Source organism: Lutra lutra, chromosome 15, assembly GCF_902655055.1.
Source record: "Lutra lutra chromosome 15, mLutLut1.2, whole genome shotgun sequence".
NCBI lineage: Eukaryota > Metazoa > Chordata > Mammalia > Carnivora > Mustelidae > Lutra > Lutra lutra.
In genome coordinates this window covers 12,229,020-12,250,858 of record NC_062292.1, presented here as the reverse complement: position 1 = coordinate 12,250,858, position 21,839 = coordinate 12,229,020, and the positions used below count along the sequence as shown (strand labels likewise).

Here is a 21,839-nt window from a genome sequence, read left to right as displayed (position 1 = left end):
TTGACCAGCAAAAGGGGCCTGGGGACAGTCTGAGGACCATGGTCCTGGCTGACTGAGGCCATACACTCAGGCACGGCCTCTTCTAAAGAGTGCTGGCTCAGGTGGCGAGGTGTCTGAGTCTGCATGACCTCAGGAGAGGCCAGGCTTCCTAGCAAGCCTGCTGCCGATGGGAGGACTGGGTCCTCCTCCTTGCGGGGAGCAGGACAGAGCCTCGATGGGAATCCCCGTGTGGCTTTTACTTCACATTGTGAAGCCATCCCAAGTCTGGCTGTGGAAGATCTGTGCTTCTGGTTCTGGATACAGACAACAGGGTTCCCTATTACTTCTTGTGTCTCTCTCAGCTAGCTGTCCTCTGGAACCTTCTGGAACCTTCTGACGAGCTGGATTGTTCTCAAAGCCAGCAGGAGGCACCTGACGCAGCAGATGCCCCTTGGGATTCCTGGGAGGGCCTTCCTCTTACTAAGGACCTCAAGGAGGCCACGCCTGCGGGGTTCGTGCAGACCTGGTGGGTGGGCACAGTGAGCAGGGACAGAGGCCCCTCACTGTGGCCCTCCTGGAGAGGTGGCTGCCTCAGCCCCGCACATGGTTATGATGGATGCATCTGCACTTCTGGGGTGTCCCCCACTCACAACCTCCGAGCTCTTGGCCAACACCATGCTGCTTTTGAGAAAGTGTCAGAAAAGCAGCCCTTGGCTCTAAGCGATCTTCCCCTGACTGGGGAAGCCACGATGAGTGTGTGACGTAGCTCCCTGCTTATGCTCCAGAACTACCAACGATCTCTGAATTCAACAAGACCAACTTCTAATTGCTGCAATCAGTCAGACGCTGCCTCTCCACCCCTCTCATTCCGAAGCAGGCGGCTGTTAGTGGCCAGGCACTTTCGAAAAGGCCGACAGTGAACCGCCCGCGACCCCCCGCTGCCCTGAAGTCGCTCCCTGCTACAGCAGAGCGGAAGCCCAGCATGGGGCCGAGTTTCCTCTCTCGGCCAAGCCCAGGGTTCTGTGCAGAGTGCGAGAGGTGCTGAGGCTCGGGGTGAAAGGAGAGAGGCAGACAACAGGGACGGCGAGCCGCGTGAGCGCAGATGCTCGGTCACAGAGACTGTCCCCCTTGCGCCCCAGCAGAAGACTTGCCGTCTACTGGATGTTCACTGGGCAAACATCCTCCCCTTCTGTGCACCGGCTATGATCTTGAACCTTCCAGAACCCTGGCCCCACTCTGCTCCCACAGGAAACCAAGGGTCACCTGAAACTCTTCCCTGTCCCTCACCTCCCACAGCTAACTCCCTGCCAGGCCTTACTGTTTTAACCCCAGAGTGTCTCCCTTCTCCCTCCTCCACCGCAGTCCCCCAGGCCTGTCCCCCAAGCCGGCCACTCCGACAGCCCCATCGGGATGCGCGCCCCACTCTTGCCCTGTGTCCGGTCTCCATCCGGCAGTCAGAGGGATGTTTTTAAAAATGTAAACTGGATAAAGGTCCTTCCCTCCTTCAAAATCTTTAGAGGCTTCCGATTGCGTTTCTAATAAAATAAAAATTCTCAGCTTGCTCTGCACGACCCTGCTTGATCGGCCCCTTGCCCACCGCTCGTGCGTTATCTGCGGGTCCCTGTCTGACCGCCACCAGGTGGCCACACTGGCCTTCTCTCAAGTCGTCAAACACGACTCCAGCAGGGCTTCTCCCCTAGGAGGGCCCGTGACCCTCCTAATTCCCCTCAGTGTGACTTTGTCCCCAACGGCTACACCTCCTTACTCCAAGACGGTGGCCCGTTTATTTCCTTCAGAGCCTCGATCACCACAGCTTGTGGTATGAAGTGTCCGTCTCCCGGGGGCACCGTGAGCTCGAACGGAGCCCGTGATGGTTTTCTCCACAGGCGCTCGTGTGCTCACTAGTCCCCTGCCCCCCCACCCCCACGGGGAGCGCGCGCGCGTTGGGGAGGCGACAGCGGGGCAGGGGCTGCGGGGGACCCCCGGGCGGCACTTACTCGCTGACAGGCCGCTGCTGGCGCTCATGGAGCGGCCGGGCTCAGGGCGGGATTTGGTGATGGAGGGAATACTGACGGAGCCGCTGAACACCGCGCGGCTCTCCTGGGGCCGGGGGTTCTGAAAACAAAGCACAGAGAGAAACTCTTCAGCCAGCCAGAAAGTGATTCTCTGCCACGACATCTACCGCTCACTTCGGTTTCAACAAACAAGTGATCTTGACCAGAGTGACAGCATGATCCCTCCGGCCCCCAAACTTCAGCACCCCGACAGAAGCTCACCCCCACCCAGCGTAAGTGCTCATCCTTACACTTAGTGAAATGTTATCGACACATAAAAATTCTCTTTGTTGTGAGAGCAGCTAAGTAAAAGTTAGCGGCTGGAGTGACAGCAGAATTACATGGACGTTTGCAGAGATCGGAAGCAAAGCTTCCGCTTCCTACGAGATTTCTACCAGGACGGCTCCACTAGCTCCACAGAATAAGGCCACACGGAGGCAAGGCAGGGAGGAGTGTATTTTCCTCCAGTAAATGCTGTAGGGGTGACACCAGATGGGGGGGGGACGTCCCACCCCCAGCCCCCACGCTGGCAGAGCCGTGCTCTGGGTCGCAGACAGCCCGTCCGGAGCTGCCACAGCCGGCGGGATGCTCTCACTCGGCAATCCTGGTTTGAGAAGTTTTCCATCACATCATGGAACGGGTCCGGGGTTCCAGGTAGAAAAGTGAGCCCGAGTACTCTGAAAGTCACACTCGGCTAGAGAGGAGACGTGGGGACGAGCTGTCTGGACTTGGCTGAGAACGGAAAGCCCTTGGCTGCCTCGATGGACCCAAACGTTTGAGACCAGAAGGAGGGGCAGCTGACACCTGAGAGAAGGTTGTGTCGAGACAACTAACAACAGGCCAAGGTCAGCAGTCAGGAGAACACACGTTAGTATCACGTGAAGAACTCCCAGTCCTACATCCCGAAGAGCCGTGCCAGCCGAGAGGCAGCCGGCCGGCCGCACACACAACCACCGCCATTTCAGTTCATGTATCACGTCTGCAAAGTCCATTTAATTCTTGGTGTGTTATTTTTCCTCCAAGAAAATAAAACAAAACTGAAACAGTGCCCGCATTCTAACATTCACTCACGCACAGAGAAGCAACCTCTGATTCCCCAGAGACACGCACACAGCGCAGCGGAGCAGACATCAACAGAGATGGGAAGGTCAGTTTCACCCTTTAAACTTGTACAGTTTCTGCCGTAACCCTTACGACACCTTGGTGGCGTCCTAGCCTAGAACAAACGGCATAAATTGGGCCTGTAAAAATATACCAGTGGTTTAGTAACTCTGAATGCTGAAGCAATGAAAGACTGACTCACAGAAGACAAGTTTTGTGAGAAAAAACCCCCACAGAAGATGGTTTACCATTCATTCAGCTGGAGTTCAACTTCCATAAAGTGACAGGAAACCAGCGCTGCTGGTGTCTTCCATGCGCCAATATGCTTTGAATTAGGGGAAAACTTAAAGACGACAGTGTTTCTAACTAGCAGAGGACTGACTTACAGAACATCTCTGCCATCTTTCACTGGAAAAACTCCTGACCAAATAATTTCTACAACATTCCTCTGGAACCACTCCCTGCCATCTGTTATCAAGCAAACTAAGCTTTATTTTTATCGTTAATCTTATTGTGTCAAATAAGACATTTCAATGACATTATAGTTTCATGGCAATGCCATTTCAAACATTAAAATTTAGGGTATTTTTCTAAGACAAACAAAAATACAAAAATAAACTTCTTAGCCTACAGTTTTCTATGCAAATAAAAAGCTGGTCAGAGGGTCCTGCGGGACCCGGGTTTGCAGTACAGAATCCAAGTATACTATTTGCAAAATGCACTTGAGAAAACGTTTTTCTTGATGGAAGTATGGACAATCTGCTAATGGCCACCAGCTCTCTAGCCACCGTCCTTCCCAGTGCAGCCCCTTTGTGTTAGTTCTCTCTCTGATTTAGTTGTTATATCTTGGATTCTGGCTGGAATTAAAGGCCTATCAGCACCTCAAAAACTAATGAGATTATCATCTTTTTCTAATTTTTCCTTTGACTCCTTAATACTATTATAATTTTTACCTGGGAGATTTTTAAGCTTTTCAAAAGGGGTTTATTGTGGAAAGAAGGCCTGTGGCCAGGCCCTACCACAGACTTGAATGCCACTAAATGAAAAAATATTTTCTCTGAATTAAACCAGTTCTAGGCTAATGAACTATTAAAAAATGGGAAAATTCTAGGATTCCTTTTTTGTTTAAGAAGAATAAAGACCCACGCAGGGGCTATATTTAGTGATGGTATCCGGAAAGGGAAAATCATGATGGAAAAATCGTCCGTGAAACATAAAAATACCTCCTTCACTGTCTAAAAACTAAGAGTGAAATCCTCCTGTCTTCGTGTTTTTCCTCAAAAGAGGAAACAAACCTGAACTTGAAGAGGAGGAGGAGGAAGAACGAGGTTTGGCAGAAGAGAAGCAGGCTGAAGGCCCACACTCACGCTCAGAAAATGTCCCCCACCCCCAGCAGAGTTACTTATCAAGCCAGCTACAGAGGTCCGCACACAGTTAGTGAAGTTAACCCCTGACTCGGCTGTTCATACCCTCAGAGTCATAAAGCTTGGTGTACCAGGGACAGAGCGCAGAGACGGGGAATACTCAGGGTTTATGGAATCAGGAGAGAGAAATTTTTCAGCGGAATTAACAGTCATGTGATAGATGTGCTCAAAGTTGATCGGAGAGGAGATCAGGCCGGAGTGATGATGAGGGGATGGATAAGGGAAGCCTGGCTAACAAAACGACAGAAAGAACAGAAGTCGTGAGGTCATGAGAATGGAGTCACTGGTCACAGGTGACATTTCACAGCATGCATGCAGCAGAAACGACACGTCTCACATCAGGACTGAATCCTTCATGAAATACTTTCAGGCCTTAGAGAGTTAAATTTTGTACTCCTCCTGCCAGTAACCGAAAGAGCTGATGTGCAAAAGATCTTTTGCTTTATAAAATTATTATTATTAATATTATTATTATTATTATTATTATTATTATTATTATTACTTGCATCAGGGAAGCAGAAATGGACTTCCGGAGTTGCAAGGAGACTTTTTTCAGAGTTTAGTTCAGAATTTTCTTGTGTGATAAAATCAAAACATGGCAAAAACATACCAACAAAGCAAGAAAGTAAAAGAGCAGCAATCCCACAACCAGCCTCTCGCAAGAAAAGTGCCATGAAGCTGTTTCTGTGGAAACCGGAAACCGTTTCCTGGGACGTACAGACTCCAGTGTGTGTTTTTACTGCTCTTATTTCTGACAGGAGCAGAGTGGGACTGAGGATGACCCTGATTACTGACATGACTCTCAGCAGCCCAAACCTGTCTCCACGTAGACACCCAAAAGGACACGTTTGTTTTTAACAAGGGGAAAAAAGCTTCCCTTCCATGTCTGGGGGTACTAAAACATAAAATAACGTAATTCTAAAGATCCCAACAAAGCGTTTCAAATGGAGAGCTCTAGTTTTTCAGGTATGATGACTGGGAGCCCAGTAATCTGGGAGCCCAGATTACTTAGCACCCAGCCTGTCTCTGAGGGGCATTTTCATGGTTTAGGTCCGGAGAGCAGCTGCAGGGTTCAGGGGTGGGAGGGAAGGACTTGCAGGGAGAAAGCTGGCAGAACGTACGCCCTCCTGAGCTGGGATGAGCCAGCTTTGCTTAACAAAATCTGGTAACTTATGGAGACTTAAACAAAATCTCTTCTATAACATATGGTTTAGAGATGTGAGTGAACCAGTGCTTTCCAAGGTTATTTCCAAAAAGAAAAAAACTCACTGATGTCAATGTAACTTTGACTTGAAGAAGCAGTATTACTTCGTGGAGCTCTAAGGGGTCACTGAGCTAGAAACTTGGTCTTCATGAACAACTCTAGGGATGGACAAAAGGCTAGGAGAAAGGTCATGGGCCAAAACCAAATCTTCTGGAGGTAAACTATTTTTCTTGGATTCAGTGGGAGAAAAATCTGCCCTTTGTTGCCAGCCCCCACTATGGGAAAAAAGCAAACGGCAAGCAGGATTCAAGAAGCTAACGCAGTATGTCCTTCTAAGTCCTGCACACCATGTGTGTAAAGGGCTCCTGTCGGACCCAGACTCCCTCAGCCTGATGATCTTTTGCACATTCATGAAGCAAACAATCCTCTATCAATATCATTTTGGCACCCAGAAGAGCTTCCGAAGATACTCAATAAACTCTCTAAGCTCGTAAGTACGTCCCAGGAAAGCAGTACTGATATGAGTTAAAACATAACAATGTCTGGGGTACGTGCTGCTCCTCGCACGGATGGTAACATGGAGCTCTGGGGTCTGACAGCCCTTCTGACACGTTAACGATAGATGAATTTAATTCATCTTAATTTTTGGAAATTGTTCATTAAAGAACAGATAATTTCACTTCAGCAGAAAGGACATATCAAAACCTGGGACCATATTAAAATATCACAAGCTTTTCAGTAAGCATATATACACACAGGGACACACATGCATATCACTACTGTTCTTCAGATGTGCATACCAATGTGTTGTTTACCAGTGTCTACCCCAAGGCAAGCACGGGTCTGGGTGGACAGTGTATCAAAAATACTGGTTAGATGGTGAAGTGGGTTCCCATAAACAGCCCTGGCTTGTACGTCCCTTTCTAGTAAAGGGAAGAAGGCCAGTGAAACTAAAATTAAGGCGAAGAAACAGGTTTCAAAAGGTACACCAACTTCTCGTCCTGGAAATACAAATGTGCTTACAAGGTAAGAAAGGCCTGGAAGAAACATTAAAAACTGGACTGCATTCTAGGGCAGAGGGGCACGTGTGTCAATGACGGAAGGAGCCGACAAGGCAGTCATGGGTTAGCATTTCTTGGGGACAAGAAATGCTAAAAACCAAGGGATCTAATGGGACAAGTGGTTGCACAGAAGGCCACGTGTCATGCAGTCAGCTGCGGGAAAAACCTTCAGGAAACACTGTCTGAGCTTGTTCAGCTCAGTAATTAAGACTAGACATTATTGTTAACAAAAATAAATAAATAAAAGACTTCTTTTACTTTAAGTGGTAGAAGGGTAAAGGAAGAAAAAGTGGAGTGAGGGAGGCTCTGATACAAAAGTTCTTACGATGTTTGAAATCTGACATTTCTTTTCACTGTACTCATTTATCAGGGTGTGTGGTGACCAAATCTTATGTGTGCGAAGGTCTGAAAAAATTCTGGAACATTAGCAAATTGGTTTTTCACCTGATGGCAGAAGGCTACTCAGCAGAGGAGTATTTTATGAAACCCTGAAGTATTTCACCTTAAGGGAATACTGTAATTTCTGGGAGATAATAGAATGTATAGAAAAATTTTCTGTAATTCTTTTTTTTTTTTTTTAAAGATTTTATTCATTTATTTGACAGACAGAGTTCACAAGCAGGCAGAGAGGCAGGCAGAGAGAGAGGGGGGAAGCAGGCTCCCGCTGAGCAGAGAGCCCGATGCGGGGCTCGAATCCAGGACCCTGGGATCATGACCTGAGCCGAAGGCAGAGGCTTTAACCCACTGAGCCACCCAGGCGCCCCTGTAATTTTTATGTTGTGGGAATATATAAGATAAAACTACATATATTCTTTTTTTGTGCACCAAAATGAAGCACAAGTCAAAGAAATTTTAATAAAAAAAGTGTAATACAGGGGCACCTGGGTGGCTCAGTCATTAAGCATCCACCTTTGGCTCAGGTCATGATCCCAGGATCCTGGGATCAAGCCCCACCTTGGGCTCCCTGCTCAGCGGGAAGCCTACTTCTTCCTCTCCTAGTCCCTCTGCTTGTGTTCCCTCTCTCGCTGTGTCTCTGTCAAATAAATAAATAAAATCTTAAAATAAATAAATAAAAAGTATAATATCTATCAAAACCTTGTTAACCACTGAAATAATTTTATATTTGTTGATAAATTGCTTTGCAACATATGCCTGTTTGAAATTTGTCTCCTTCTATCCCTCCAAAATCTTTAAAACTTTCATTAAAATGGTACATTAGCACTTGAGCTATCAAGTATAAGCTATAACATAATACACATTTCCAACATTAACCAAAGTGTAAAAATTCTCTTTAAAATGAGAAAGGCTTTTGACTGTATGGTTATGTCACATTTACTTGAGAATAAAGGAAAACCAGCCTAAGAACTTTAAACACATGCTCAGAATGGGAAAACAGTGGACAGAAATCTGAAATCTCATTCCTAGGCAAAAAGGTGAAAACCCCTAAGTTTTAATATGATAGGTAAATTTAACAGTTTAATATTTAATATATTTAGTCTTCGATTTTTTCCTTAGTTTTATTACATGTAACTTTTTTGAACACTTTATTCATAACTTATCCAGCACAGCTAATAGCAATCCCCATTCCAAGAGGATAAATGGCTACTGTTCACTTTCTAAAGGAGGACTTATAACCAGGTCAACATAATGCCTTGGTGGTAACAGTAAGAGCATTGTATTGGTTCAAGAACAGGGTAGACCGGTTAATTGGGGTATTTCCAATGAGGAACTCAGACTCAATGACTGATTTTTTTTTGTTTCTTTCGTGAAACAAATGCAGGACTACCTTCAAAAGCTTAACTTTATTATTTTAAAAAACTTGATTGCACATAAAACTATATCACCTGGCTTTTTTTCCTGTCAGTGATAGATCCTTGAATCTCCTACAACAGCAGAGCTGGTAATGTGGTTAGAGGACAGACTCCCTTAGAAAAAGCCATCAAAAAACCTGAAATCTTGCCATTTGCAATGAGGTGGATGGAACTAGAGGGGATTATGCTAAGCGAAAAAAGTCAATCAGAGAAATATAATTATCATATGATCTCTCTGATATGAGGAATTTGAGGGGAGTCATAGGGGAAGGGAGGGAAAAATGAAACAAGATGGGATCCAGGAGGGAGACAAACCGTAAGAGACCCCTAACCTCAGGAAACAAACTGAGGTTTGCTGGAGGGGAGTTGGAGGAGAGGGATAGGGTGGTTGGGTTATGGACATTAGGGAGGGTATGTGCTATGGTGAGTGCTGTGAATTGTTTAAGACTGATGGTTCACAGACCTGTACCCCTGAAGCAAATAATACATTATATGTTAATAAAAATAAAATAAAATGAAAGAAAACTCCACAGGAATAAAGTAAAAAAATAAAATAAAAATAAATACATAAATATTTTATTTTTTTCTAAAAAAAAAAAGGAAAAAGAAAAAGAAAAAGAAAAAGCTCCGGGTCCACATTCACAAATATAACGCTACTACCCATGATCAAAAGGCTCCTATTAAAGTCTCAATAATTTGCTGAGTTATTGTGATACTGACATGTTAAGTGTAAATGGAGCCTGGAAAATTAGCCAATTCCACTAATATTCTTCATCTCAACATAATGGGTCCAAGAATCCAGTCTTCATATGAAAAACAAGTTTTTTCATATGTTGTACTTTTGTGTGTAAGACAGACCAGGCAACATGTTTATAACCGGGGAGAGGAAAAAGATTTGCTTGGCCAACCAGGTAAGAGGTGTGGCCATTAATGACCCACCTAACATGGTTCTCTTGGTGGGGGCGGGCGGAGGCCAAATATCTGTAGTGAATTGCTAAAACGTAGTGAAATGTTAGTGATGTCACGAGCAAGTTTTGAGTCTTGGTACAGATGCTCTCCAAATCCGGCAGTGTATTCCACCACCAACAGTAAGTCTGGACAAGTTTGTGGGGTGTGCAATTAAGACCTGGAACTGTTCGGTTTCTCACTGATGCCCAAATGTTATGTTTTTCTCATCAGGTATATATCATCAAGCATCTTACACATATTGTGATGTATGGACACAAACATCATCATACTAACGATTCCTCTTAAATCTATGTACAGATTTAGGCACGCATGTACGCTTTCCCCTCTGCCCCCCTTGTAACCCTGTTCTCATTCCCTCTTCATTTCTCTTACCATAGGCAGGTCTTTTAGGATCTGTATCCCATCTCCTGGGCCCATGTGTGCTATGTGGTTAAAATTAGTTGGGTTAGAAATTAATTTATTTCTCATTTCTGGATCTCGTAGCATCTCTCTGTAAGATAAAACACCTGTTTAGACATTTTTTCTGTGATCGCTCTAGATAACTTCAGAAAAAAGTTAAGCATTCTTTATTCACAAAAATAAAACTGTGAAATCATGTTTAATAAGGACAGAATATACTCCATTAAAACTTGACTTAGAAACTTGTTTTAAATAAAAGAGCTTGAGCATTTTGGTGGGAAAATAGGCTTCTCTTAGCACTTACATATCAAAGCTGTATTTTACAGATAGTTCTGACCAATTTATGTATGTCTTTTAAAATAACTGATAACACTTTGGCGATGCTTTTCTATGGGTCTGGAAATACTACAAGCCTTTGGGCTGTTTGTTCATGAATAGAGTTAACCCGAAGGAACAGATGTACCACACGCAGCCGTGTGCTCTATATATGATTGCACAAAGGCCCTCAGTCTAAGAACTGTAAGTACTTCATAGACACAGAGCAATCAATCACAATATGGTACTTTAATCCAGTCCGTACTCACACTTGGGGGAGTACTTATTAAAATTACACTGAGGAGTACATTCATGATCGACACCACAGATGGGTGACAGATTTTCAGAGCTCAAATCTGCCCTCCAAGTCCAATACCGGCATCACCACCGCGGAGCCCACCCGGACCGGCAGCCATGGCCGCGCGCGCACCTCCTCTGCTGCATCCTCTCCTCCTCCGGGACCCTGAAGGAGAAGCGCCGCTTGTTGTTGATGTTTCTAACCATCTGCTTCCGACTGTTGTCCGACGTTTCTGGAACCACCAGTTCATCCCCTTCTGTGAGAAAAAACACCAAGAATGGCAATGCTCTTTAAGGTGCGAAAATGCTTCTTATCTGTTCATCTCTAAGACGGTACACATTCAGTTGTGCAACCTATGCAATTCTCATTTTTACACGTGGTGTGTTGATACAGCAAATAATAATTTAAACCAAGACATATGTAAACAGGTATACACAAAAGTTAAATGTTTCTTACTAAGTACAGTTTCACGTTGATTCATTTGTAAACACAAAATGGCATAATTTTAGTGGAAGACAGGAAAAATGCAGTTGCCTGGGGGTCCTGTCGCTTTGCCCCACACCCCACCCCAATCTCTCTGCACTTTTTTCGCCTTCCAGGCACTGGTTCCAATGCTCCTCCGTGAAGCTATGTGGCGTCAGGTGTAATGGGTAAATTATTCTTGTAAAGGACAACTAAAAGTATTTTGACATGATGAAACACTTCCTTTGCAAGACCCACTCTGCCAGATGTGGACTAAGGACAAAAGCTCCAGCTCCCACCAGCTTCCTCTGCTAAAGGTGAGACTCTTGCTATTTCTACTCTTCCGATCTTGGGGAGGAGACGATCCTTATTCATATGCATCCGGTTTCAATTTTAACACCTAGAAGTAAACAAAACCATCCGCCAAAGACTCCGCAGACCTGCTGAAATATGTGCACACACTCTAGGAATAAAATAGACAGCTGCAGTCACACAACATGATGGATGCCATTCTCTAAATAAGGAACAGGAGAAAAGCCAATCTTCAGAATTTTTAACAGCCACAAAGCTGAAGTGAGAAAAAGGGAGACAGGCGGAAGCCTGCAAGGCAAGCCAGGGCAGTTGATAAGCGGAAAAGTAATGTTCTTCTTGGATCGGAATAATGTAGCTTCGTCAGCTAGCTTTCTTCACTCCAGCTGAAACACAGTTTTGGAATTTGTGAATCATGAGGGCAGAGCAGGTCTGGGTGAGTTACGGCAGAGTGGGCAATGTGGGAGGCCCAGAAGGCTGCAGTAACACTTTGAGCCCCTGAGAGATGAAGGACAGAGCAATACAGAGAAAAAGAAAGGGCCTCTGGGGAATGGGGTCTGTTCCTTTTCCCAGGGACAAGACACCTATGCTGAAATTCTGTCCGGTCCTCCCTCGCTAGGCTCCGCCCCCACCGCCAGCTCAGAGCAGAAAGATGAGAGCGTGGGGAATGCAAGTGGAAAGAGGCTTCATCCTGCGGGCACGACCTGGGACATGGACATACTATATGATCATCACAGCCACACACAGTGAGAATAGGGTGCAGCTGATCCTCCACCAAAACTTGGACTTCCTCCAAGAGACGGACACCAAACGAAGTACAGGCCCTTGGTGGTGAGAGGTGTTAGACTCCAGTGTCACTAGATTCATGGTGGATCCGCCACTTAGTGGGAATCGTTTCTAAATTCTGACTCTCCCTTCGGAAGACCTCTCTTACAGCCAGCAGTCTGTCAACCCAGAAACCTCGAGCGCTAAGACAGCAGAGCACCTCCAGATGCCAGACAACAAATGGGAAGGCCAGCAGCGACTGTGGACACTGCCCTTGTCCTCTCCAGACCTCCCATCCTGGGGATCCCACTCCCCGCTCCTGATTCTGGTGCTCCTGGGAGCCTCCTCTCTGCCCTCCCTGCCCACGCGGACACGAATACTTCTGAAGTTCGGAGCCCTATGTGTCAGTGGATGTTTGCCCGAAGTCCCCAGTCAGAGCTCTGGATGAGATCTCACAATGTCAGTGCCACAAACCTGGGTTGGGTTTTATAATATCAATAATACAGAAGACAACTACAGCTATCCTTACGCCACTTAATTCAGTCCTCCACAGAAAAATAACAAGGTAGATCAGAAACCAGTATTTTGTGTAGACAGCTATGCAAGATTAAACAGAATGCCTTTTTAGGCAGACATTTATCTCAATAGACTGAGGAGAGTATGACCGTGGCCAAGATCACAGACTTCGGAGTCAGATAAACCCGAGTTTAAATCTGGTCTCTGCCACTTGTTATCTTCAGGCAGTCAGCTTTGAACATTTCCACTGAAGCTAACCATTAGTGTATATTTTCTTACCTGCCATCTTATTTTTGAAATATATTAATCGAATTGTCTCCAACCCTAAAAGGTTTAATGATCCTTCACTGTTTAAGGGTCGAACCTAAAATAATAAAAAAAAAAAATTAGTACTTCAATAAAACTTTCAAATGAAATCATAAAACTCCTGGCCTATTTAGAAAGCACACACTATCGAGACCTTCCATCTATCCTTCCTCTTCAAAATACAACTCCCTCAGAAAATCAACAAAAAATTAACATTAATTCTGATGGGAAATAGGTATAAAATTATCTAATTTGAACCAGAAAGTTATAATGACTACATTTTAAAGGAAGAATATTCTGGGGGGAAAAAATAGCAGAAATGCATTTAAATCTTAATTAAATCCATTAGTGACTAAATCTTTATACTAAGAAGATAACATTGTAGCTACTTTAGGAATGGGATTAGAATTATATTATATATATATGATACATAATATATATTAGAATTATATGTCCATATATGACAGAGTATCAGAGTGTAACTGTATCACTGGGGATGGGGGGGGCTGTCAGTTAATGGTGACAGAGCAACTGCTCACGTACACAGAACAGATGAATAGAGCCCCTACCTCACACCACATATCAAACACCAACTCTACAGGGAGTAAGGACATAAATGTAACAGTCACATCCTTCAAACTTTTGGAATAAAGGTCCTATCTTTAAGACCCTGAGTTACAAAAGTTTCCTAACAGAAAAAAAGATAAGCTTAAAGGATAAGAATGCTATATATACTGACATGAAAATTTGTAACAATAACCCCTGAAACTAGTAATACACTATATATGTTAACTAACTTAAATTTAAATAAAATCTAAAAAAAAATTTATAACAGTGTTTTCAGAAAAATAATGTAATTTATTGTTACTAAAGTAAATGTTGAACAAAATACTTAATCAAAATGGATAGGTCACAAATGAAGATTTAACCCACATTTACTAACTCAATATTTACAATACATAAAGAATTTCAATAAATTAATTAAAAAAAGAAGCCAAACAAAAATAAGCAAAAAGCATAGCTAGGGTTTCACAGAAAAAACATAGAAAGATTAGGGACATGCAAATTAAGGCTTCGATGAGATAGCTTTTACAACCACTGATAATGGTTATAAGACTATGAATTCTGAGAATGGCAAGGTCAGAGAAGATGTGGATCTGCAAGAAATCTTCTGTCCTGCCGGGGGGAATATGAATCAGTACGACGACTCTGGAAAATAATGACACTATCTTATAAAGTTGAATCCCTGCCTTCTTTGCCTTCAGGATTCAAGCCTGCATCCCATTATGTGAAAAGCAGTTATAGGAAAGAGTGACAGCGTTCTTCCTCAGAATTCCCGAGGTAGAAGGTGACACTGGCATTTTAGGCTGGGGGTAGATTCTAGTCACTCGTTAAGACAATACTCCTATTGATCCAGTGAAACTAAATGGATAAAAAGAGTATGGTATTGAAAAAGCTTGACTTTTGTTCCTAGTGTTTCTCCTCTTAGCTAAATCCTGAATTACCTACTGCCCGAAAATGCTCAAAGAGTGAAAAACAGCTAACTAGTCACGTTAGTGTTTCACTACACTCAGTAGTGCACTCAGCCCATATTTTCATGTGAAATTACCTTTTTGAGTGGGAGAGTCTGAATCCACTCCATGGAGTTCACATCGAAGATATCAACTGCGTTTTCACTATACACTGAGAGATATGGCGCGTTGTAACCTGCGAGAAGGGAAGGGGGAACAGTGGTTAATTACTTCTAACTCGTAAACCCCAAACATTTTGAAAGATCTACACTAAATAATGTAGAGTGGAATCCCACCCAAATCCTACTCTGTTCATTTAGTAGGCACATCAAAACATTTCTGAGTAGAAGTCAGTCATAAATGAGCAGCTGACATGCTGTGGGTCGGGTCAGACGGTCACTTTAATACAGAAAGATTCTGCTAATACAGATGGCAGAGTATTGCCTTCTCCAATAAACGAGTTCTATCAAGGGATGCCATTACAATTTTTTATAAGATTTGATTCCTAAACCAGTTAAGCTACTGACAGCACAATGACTTATAAAGCAATCTTTAGGTGAGACTTGCCATTGCATCTATGAACGTAGGATCATAGGATCACGCACCTGACACAGGTATGTGAGTGGGGCGAATGCTCAAAACTGCTTACTGGAAGAATGAACAGTGACAGATGGTGACACGAGCAAGGAGAGATGAGATGATTAACTTAAGCTGATGTCCCGTATTACATCCCTGGTCGAGCTATTCCTAAGAGCCAGATATCCTGATTCTGACTCCACATTAGAAGTAATACTTCGAATTATTACCTGACCAGGTTACCAAAAAGCCTTTATTCCATATATGACACCACAGATAGGAATATGTATTTTAGAAGACACAAAACTTTAAGAATAATGAGGTCTGGGTGGGTAGATTACAAATATTTTTCTTTCTTTTTTTAAATTTAGATTTTCTAACTCTTCAGTAATAAGCATGTATGGCCTTCCTAACTTTTCTTCACTGAATATTTACACTCAACTATATCCTGCACATCACTCCTCCTACCTGGTTCCAGTGGAAGAGATTTCATACTTCTGGCCCCAAATCCTTCCCCCGGGTTCTGAATTCCATCCTCTCTGGCCTCCTGTATTTACTGTACCGGCAACCTCTCCCTAGTTCCCCAGTTCAGCATTCGAGCATGTTCAAGTATCTTCCACTAAAAACAAAGCATGTGGGCTCAGATACTCCTCCCACAGGCCTGTCCAGAGCTCAGTACTTCTGCTACAGAGAACCAAGAATTCACTGCAACTTTGCACTTGTCATGAATCTTTCCTGGTTCCCACTCTGCGTCAGCAGGGGAAACGGCCTCCCGTGCTGGGTGCTCTATCCTGTCCGCTGTGATGGCATGCCATGAGTATCTGATAATTTACTAATGTCTTAGTATTTCTCGAAAGAGAGCAACAGGCAATCTCAAGTCTCTATCTAGTTAGATAAAAATAAAAAACAGAGAAACTTCTTACAGATGCTGCGTTATACCTTTACCTAACCGATTAAATAATTCACTTAGTAACAACTTCTCCAGTGCAAGTGTCATGAGCTGTTAACGCTCACAAGCACTGTATTTTGGGGGACCATGAAGATAACTGTTCAGAGTTACTTCAAAATACAACATGGGTTGAAAATCCACCTAAGTAAAATATGCCATAGAAAGATTAGCTTCAACTAGGTACAAGGTAATGTCAGCCGAGGTCTAAGTACAGAGAGTCACTTTAGATCAACAACCTAATTGACACTTTGGCAAAACCTTAAGGGTGACTTTAAAAAACAATCTGTTATTAATAGTGAATATATTTAGGAGATGAGATGGAGGAAAAGGAAAGGGACAAAAAGGTCAAACAGCCAAAATAAGAGAATCTTACAACAGGAGGAAGGATTTGCCGGCCACATCAACTCCTGCTGTCTGGATCTCCGGCCCTGGCAGTCGGTGTATATCCCGATGCTGTTAAAACACAGCAGATACTCTTTACTGGAGATCTCAACGGCGCAGATGGCATCCATCGGCTGATGTGCAATAAATGATAGTGTGTGGTCATTTGAATGGAGCATACTGTACGGACTTCCTTCCCCGTTCAAGGGGTATCTGAGGAATCCCGACTGGAACCCCACACAGAGCTGCTCACTGAAGATCGCCATCCACTGCACGTTATATGGGACTTGAATTTCCTTAAATTTTCTGTGACGGGTCTTGCTCTGAAAGAGTTCGTAACAGAGGACCTGCCTTTTCATAGCCACGCACAGACACGTGAGAGCTCCATGGCACACTTTGCCAGAAGTTATGGACTGACACCCTTTAGTTTCTGCCAGCTTATAAAAATCAGTCTCTCGTCCGTCAAAAGCTGACATGGGAAAAAGTCGCACGTGACGATTTCGTCCTGAGATCACAGCAACGAGTTGATCATTTGGAATGAGCTCAATCTGATGTATCTTCTTATTGTCACCGACTCTAATAATTTCTATGCAAAGAAATGATAATAAATGCAGAATAATGTTTTATTTGTTAATCATATCCCAATTACACTCAAAACGATATATCAACTTACAATAGAGACACAGATACATCCAGAAGAATGAGCTCCGAATCAGTGCGGAGAAAGAGGAAGGTATAATTATACCCATTATAAGGTAACTGCACATGCCTGAAGTGAAGTGTTAAATTCAGCACCATGATTTCTGGCAACCAAGGCAAAGTGTCCCTGTGTGATAAAGCAGGCCACATCTGTAGGAAAAAACCTTTTACTGGCACTAAATTCTCAGGAACTTTACCACGGTGCTCCTATTTTAAAAACAGTAAGGCATATTTCACTAAAGGTATTTCTCTTTTTTTTTTTTTTTTTTTAGAGAGAGAGCGAGCACACACATGTGTGTGCACAAGCAGGGCGGAGGGGCTGAGAGAGAGAATCTCAAGCAGGCTCCACCAGCATGGACCTCCAAGGATCCCTAAGGATCAGGAGATCATGACCTGAGCTGAAGCCAAGAGTCGGGGGTTGAACCAACTATGCCCCCCAGGCGCCCCTGAAGGTACCTCTATGGGTAACAAACAGACGCAGTTTAAATGCAGTGTTTTCCCAAGATCTCACTTGATCTGAAGACAGGACACTAGCAAACTAGTTCTTTTTTATTTCACTCAGTATTTTACTTCTCCCTGGGAAAAAAAAATCTGTGTATTAAGTGTGGGGGAAAAACACCCCCAACATGAACACATTTTAAGGACGGCTACCTCTTCAAACACTAACAAAGCAAGAACAAATCAAGCTGTATCTTTCACAGCCATCTCTAGGCATGCCACCTGAGTCTGCGCAGGAGAGCTGATAAATAAACGACAAAAGAAACACAACACATACGTGCAAGTTTAAGAACTCAGGAGAATTGAAGAATTTTAAAGGATATCTTTTGATTCATAAACACATCAAATTAGGTGTGGAAAATTTCAATTACAGAATACAGAAGAGCAAATCCTATTCTTTTTAGTATTTAGAATCTAGAGTCCAGAATTGTCCAACAATATCTGGTTGGACATTACTCTGCATTAATTAACTTTCTCTTACCATCTTTGGTCACGTGAACAACAAACAACCCTTCTTCATTGCCCAGAGCTATCCTTTCATGATCTATGGAAAACATGAATATGAAACACTGTTAATAGGTAAAACTATGAAAAACTAATAGAACAAAACAGATAATAAAGAAATTTGTACAAAAAACTGAAATAAGTAACTTAAAAATTGCAATAACAATTTGTACTATAAAATCTCCTTTCAGATGACAGTGGTAAATGTTATCTCAGGTCTTTTTTTAGCGGAATAATCATTAGTATATCCATACTTAGAAAAAGTAGTAAATGTTTATTCAATAAAGGGTGAAAAAAATTAAAAACCTAGTTTGTTAGCACCCTGGGCCTAGTTCTGTTTCTTGTTTTGGGAGGGAAAAATTGTGGAAGGCATAACCCTACTAATTAGATTTTCCTTATATATTAGCAAGTAACAGAAGAGTTGGATAGGTATATAAGAAGACAAAAATTTAAACCTCCAGACACATAAACTGCCATTTTTTGAGGGCATTTGATATGCAGGGCACCCTGTGTCATGTGTCTCGCCTTCCAGAAGCTTCCCCATCACTTCTTTGAGGTAATTGGAACCCCATCTTACCTAGAAACTTACGCTTTAAGAAGTTAAACAACTTGTTCTAAGTCTCACAGCAGAAAATAGATTGTTATAGGTTAATCTTCAGCACTGTGGCTTTTTCAGAAGAAAATGCACTTGGGAATTCCCCTTTACCGAAAACACATTCTCAGCGGCCTCGCTCACTCAGCAGACCCTTCCTGCACACCCGGAGCAGCACACAGGGGACACACTGGACACTGGCGTTTCCTAGCTGTAAGCCAGCTCTGCTCACACAGTAGGTTAGTCAGCAACTAGAGTAACACAGTCAATGGGCAAGTCCGTACCTATGATGGCAGCCGCCTGAGTTGTTTTAATGAGGGGCAGAGTGCTGTCATAAGCCTCCTTGGGAACATAGACTGAGCGGTCTCTGAATTTGTTTTTCTTCAAAATCTTGTGCAGCTCGCTGAGCACGCCCACCCACTTGTTCCTCTCGCTCTCACTCTCCGCGAGCATCAGGACCGAACACCTGCTGTCAGACGCTGAGAGCTGGGAAGCCGTGACCTAGGACAGTTCAATCGGCCTGTGTTAGAAAACAGACACCCTGCACTAGCACGCCGATGCCAGCGGACCCGGCTCTGGCCAACAAAATGAGAATTCATCAGATGACATCTTTACAGGAGGTCAGCTCTCCTCATCAGGAGAATAACTAGTTTTCACCTCAGAATTCAGGACAAAGCAAAGGTAGCAGATACCGGTACTATCCGGCTGGCTAGCTAGATACCATTTTAAATGTTAGTAACCATTTTTTAATTTTCTTTGCTATCAAGTGCCAGGATGCCATCACTGAGAAATGCCTTATCCATACTCACGCATCAACTGCAGCTGGCATTGACTGAGCAATACCTGAGCAGTGATCAGAACATGTTGCGAAGTACGAGTTGGGTATTGCTATTAGATCCTGATTTTACATACAAAAATACTCTGGCGCAGAGACTCACGGTCTCCAAGCATGTCCTACCAGATGGGGATCGTGGGTCCATGCTCAGAAGCATTACACCAAACCAACTTCCAACTTGCTTTAAAAAGTCAGCAATAACATTCTGTTACTTCATAATATAACTCACATTATTTGAGAGAAGATCAGATCATTTGAGTTGGTATTTACATGAAAATTTATCACTATACACATAGTACTTACAATCAGAACAGACTGTATGGATCCCCCCCCCTTAAAAGTGCTTTAAGCAGCAGTGACCACAAAGTCCCACTACGTGAATCAGCTCCAGGCAAGTGGGCCTCTTCAGGCTCCTTGGTGACTTTCCCAGATACAAGATTCAAAGACAATCACTTAGCATATGGGCATAACATTAGGGCGGTGGTCTTTTTTTTTTTTTTAAACCTCTATTGTCTTAATTCACCAATTCAAGATTGCCCTGTGGCAAGACAGACGGCCTCCAAAGTTGCCTACCAACAATTCTTCTTAGGGAACTCTACTCCTCAAACTCTGGAGTCTATTTCCCCTCCCCTTACATCCAGGCTGGCCCCGGGATGTGCTCTGACCAACAGGATGCACAGGAGGTGCTCCTGGTTTGGCCTGGTCCTTAAAAGAAAAGTCCTTAAAAGAAAGGTCCTTAAAAGAAAGGTTTTCTTGCAGACCAGCCCCATAGAAGTCAGCCGGATGACTGAATGAGAGGTCACATGCAGAACTTTCAGAGAGAGCGAGCGCAGAGATGGCCTGGCTCCCAGACAGCAGCAAGGCCCCAGATACAGGAGCAAGGTCATTTCGGATATTCTAGCCTCAAATGAGCCGAATGTAGCCACAGGAGTGACCCTAGTCGACCCCACTCAAACTGGATAGCTGATCCAGAGAATGGTAAAAAATAAGTCATTACTGGTTTCAGCTACTAAGTTTTGGAGTAGTTGTTACAAAGCAATAGAAATAAAATATTAATTTTTAAAATGAGGTTTTAAAAAGAAACCTCTTCTTCAAAAACTTGAGAAACCTCACACTTATTCAACTTATATTTTTTTGGAAAGTGAATTGTGGCTTGAAAGTAACACCCAAGATGAATCCTATTTTAGAAGCCAAATATTCATGCTTTCTACAGGTGTTTGACTAACGAAATATTTACTTAGCACTAACTGACTGTACAGTCCAGTACTGGATGGTGTAAGACACATTAAGGAAAGCAGGATTTAGTATTTCCTAGTAAGCTTATGACCTACATGGAGAGACAAAATACATATTCAGTAAGAACACTTAATTCAGTGATCAAATTACAGCATACACACTCACTCTGAATATACAGGGTATATCTTTTCGACTTGCATGAATAACATCAGAAGCCAAGACTGAACTCACAGAAAATTCTTCATCCCTGAAGGAAAAATGAAACATTAGAAGTCAGTGTATGTGTTGTGTTCAGGGTGTACCTTCAAATACACACGGGGCAATCCTCAAAACTTCATTGCACAAAACATCCAAACTGAACTAAAAAAAAAAAATAATTTTCCTGCCATTGTAATGGATGGGGCCGAGAGTAATCTCTCAGGAATAACTTAGCAGTGGCCATTACACAACAGCTGGCAATGACTGCTGGCTCCAGTCACAAGGCCAGCACCCATACATGCAGACGAGGGATCTGAACCCTCCAGAACAACGCACCCTCTTGCCTCCTGCAACCCCGCTCATGAGTCTACAATGTAGCATATCTGACATTTCACTATTCTGTCAGCACCTGAAACAGAACTCCTCCACAATAATTTACTCCTTGTGACTTCCTAAGTCTTAGTGCCATCAATCTCTTGGTCTGGGAGACTTGATGTCTTAGTCTTGTCTTTGCTTCTTCTATCTTTCTACAGCGAGTCCCTGGGCAGGCTCTGTCGGACTTTCATTGCTAATGTTTCCTGCATCAACCTCCCTGCATTCCGCATCTGTGGGGAAGAGGCCGTGTCTGAGGTGCCGTATGAAATGCCATCGTGTGCCATGGCTGGAAACTCCTGCTCTGATCGTGGGAGAAGAGCTGGAGGGAGGCCCGTGTGGGAGTCATCAGCACAGAGGCGGCAGCTGAAGCTCTGGGGGTTCCTGAGTTCTCCCAGGGGAGTGCAGGAGTTACAAGAACAGGTAAAGGAGAGCACTCCATGGGGCGGGGAAGAGCCTGCAGAGTGAGACCAGAACTATTCCGGAGATGTACTCATTCAGATGTTTCCCAACTC

The 21,839-nt window shown here is 43.6% G+C and overlaps 1 protein-coding gene across 15 annotated transcripts in view; it reads right to left on the bottom strand.

The window, feature by feature from the left end:
* The window catches only part of CDC42BPA (CDC42 binding protein kinase alpha), a 338,602-nt gene that overhangs the window by 5,699 nt on the left and 311,064 nt on the right, over positions 1-21,839 (bottom strand). For 9 of the 15 annotated variants that reach the window (XM_047703785.1, XM_047703770.1, XM_047703774.1 and 6 more), the window contains 10 exons: positions 20,920-21,001; positions 18,968-19,184; positions 18,069-18,131; positions 16,383-16,976; positions 14,583-14,680; positions 12,947-13,031; positions 10,748-10,871; positions 9,976-10,093; positions 4,604-4,789; positions 1,977-2,094 (listed from right to left, as the gene is read on the bottom strand). In XM_047703785.1, coding sequence (XP_047559741.1) covers positions 1,977-2,094; positions 4,604-4,789; positions 9,976-10,093; positions 10,748-10,871; positions 12,947-13,031; positions 14,583-14,680; positions 16,383-16,976; positions 18,069-18,131; positions 18,968-19,184; positions 20,920-21,001 — 1,685 coding nt within the window. The remainder of the gene's footprint in view (positions 1-1,976; positions 2,095-4,603; positions 4,790-9,975; positions 10,094-10,747; positions 10,872-12,946; positions 13,032-14,582; positions 14,681-16,382; positions 16,977-18,068; positions 18,132-18,967; positions 19,185-20,919; positions 21,002-21,839) is intronic. The other 6 variants (XM_047703777.1, XM_047703781.1, XM_047703778.1 and 3 more) reach the window with 1 other exon arrangement.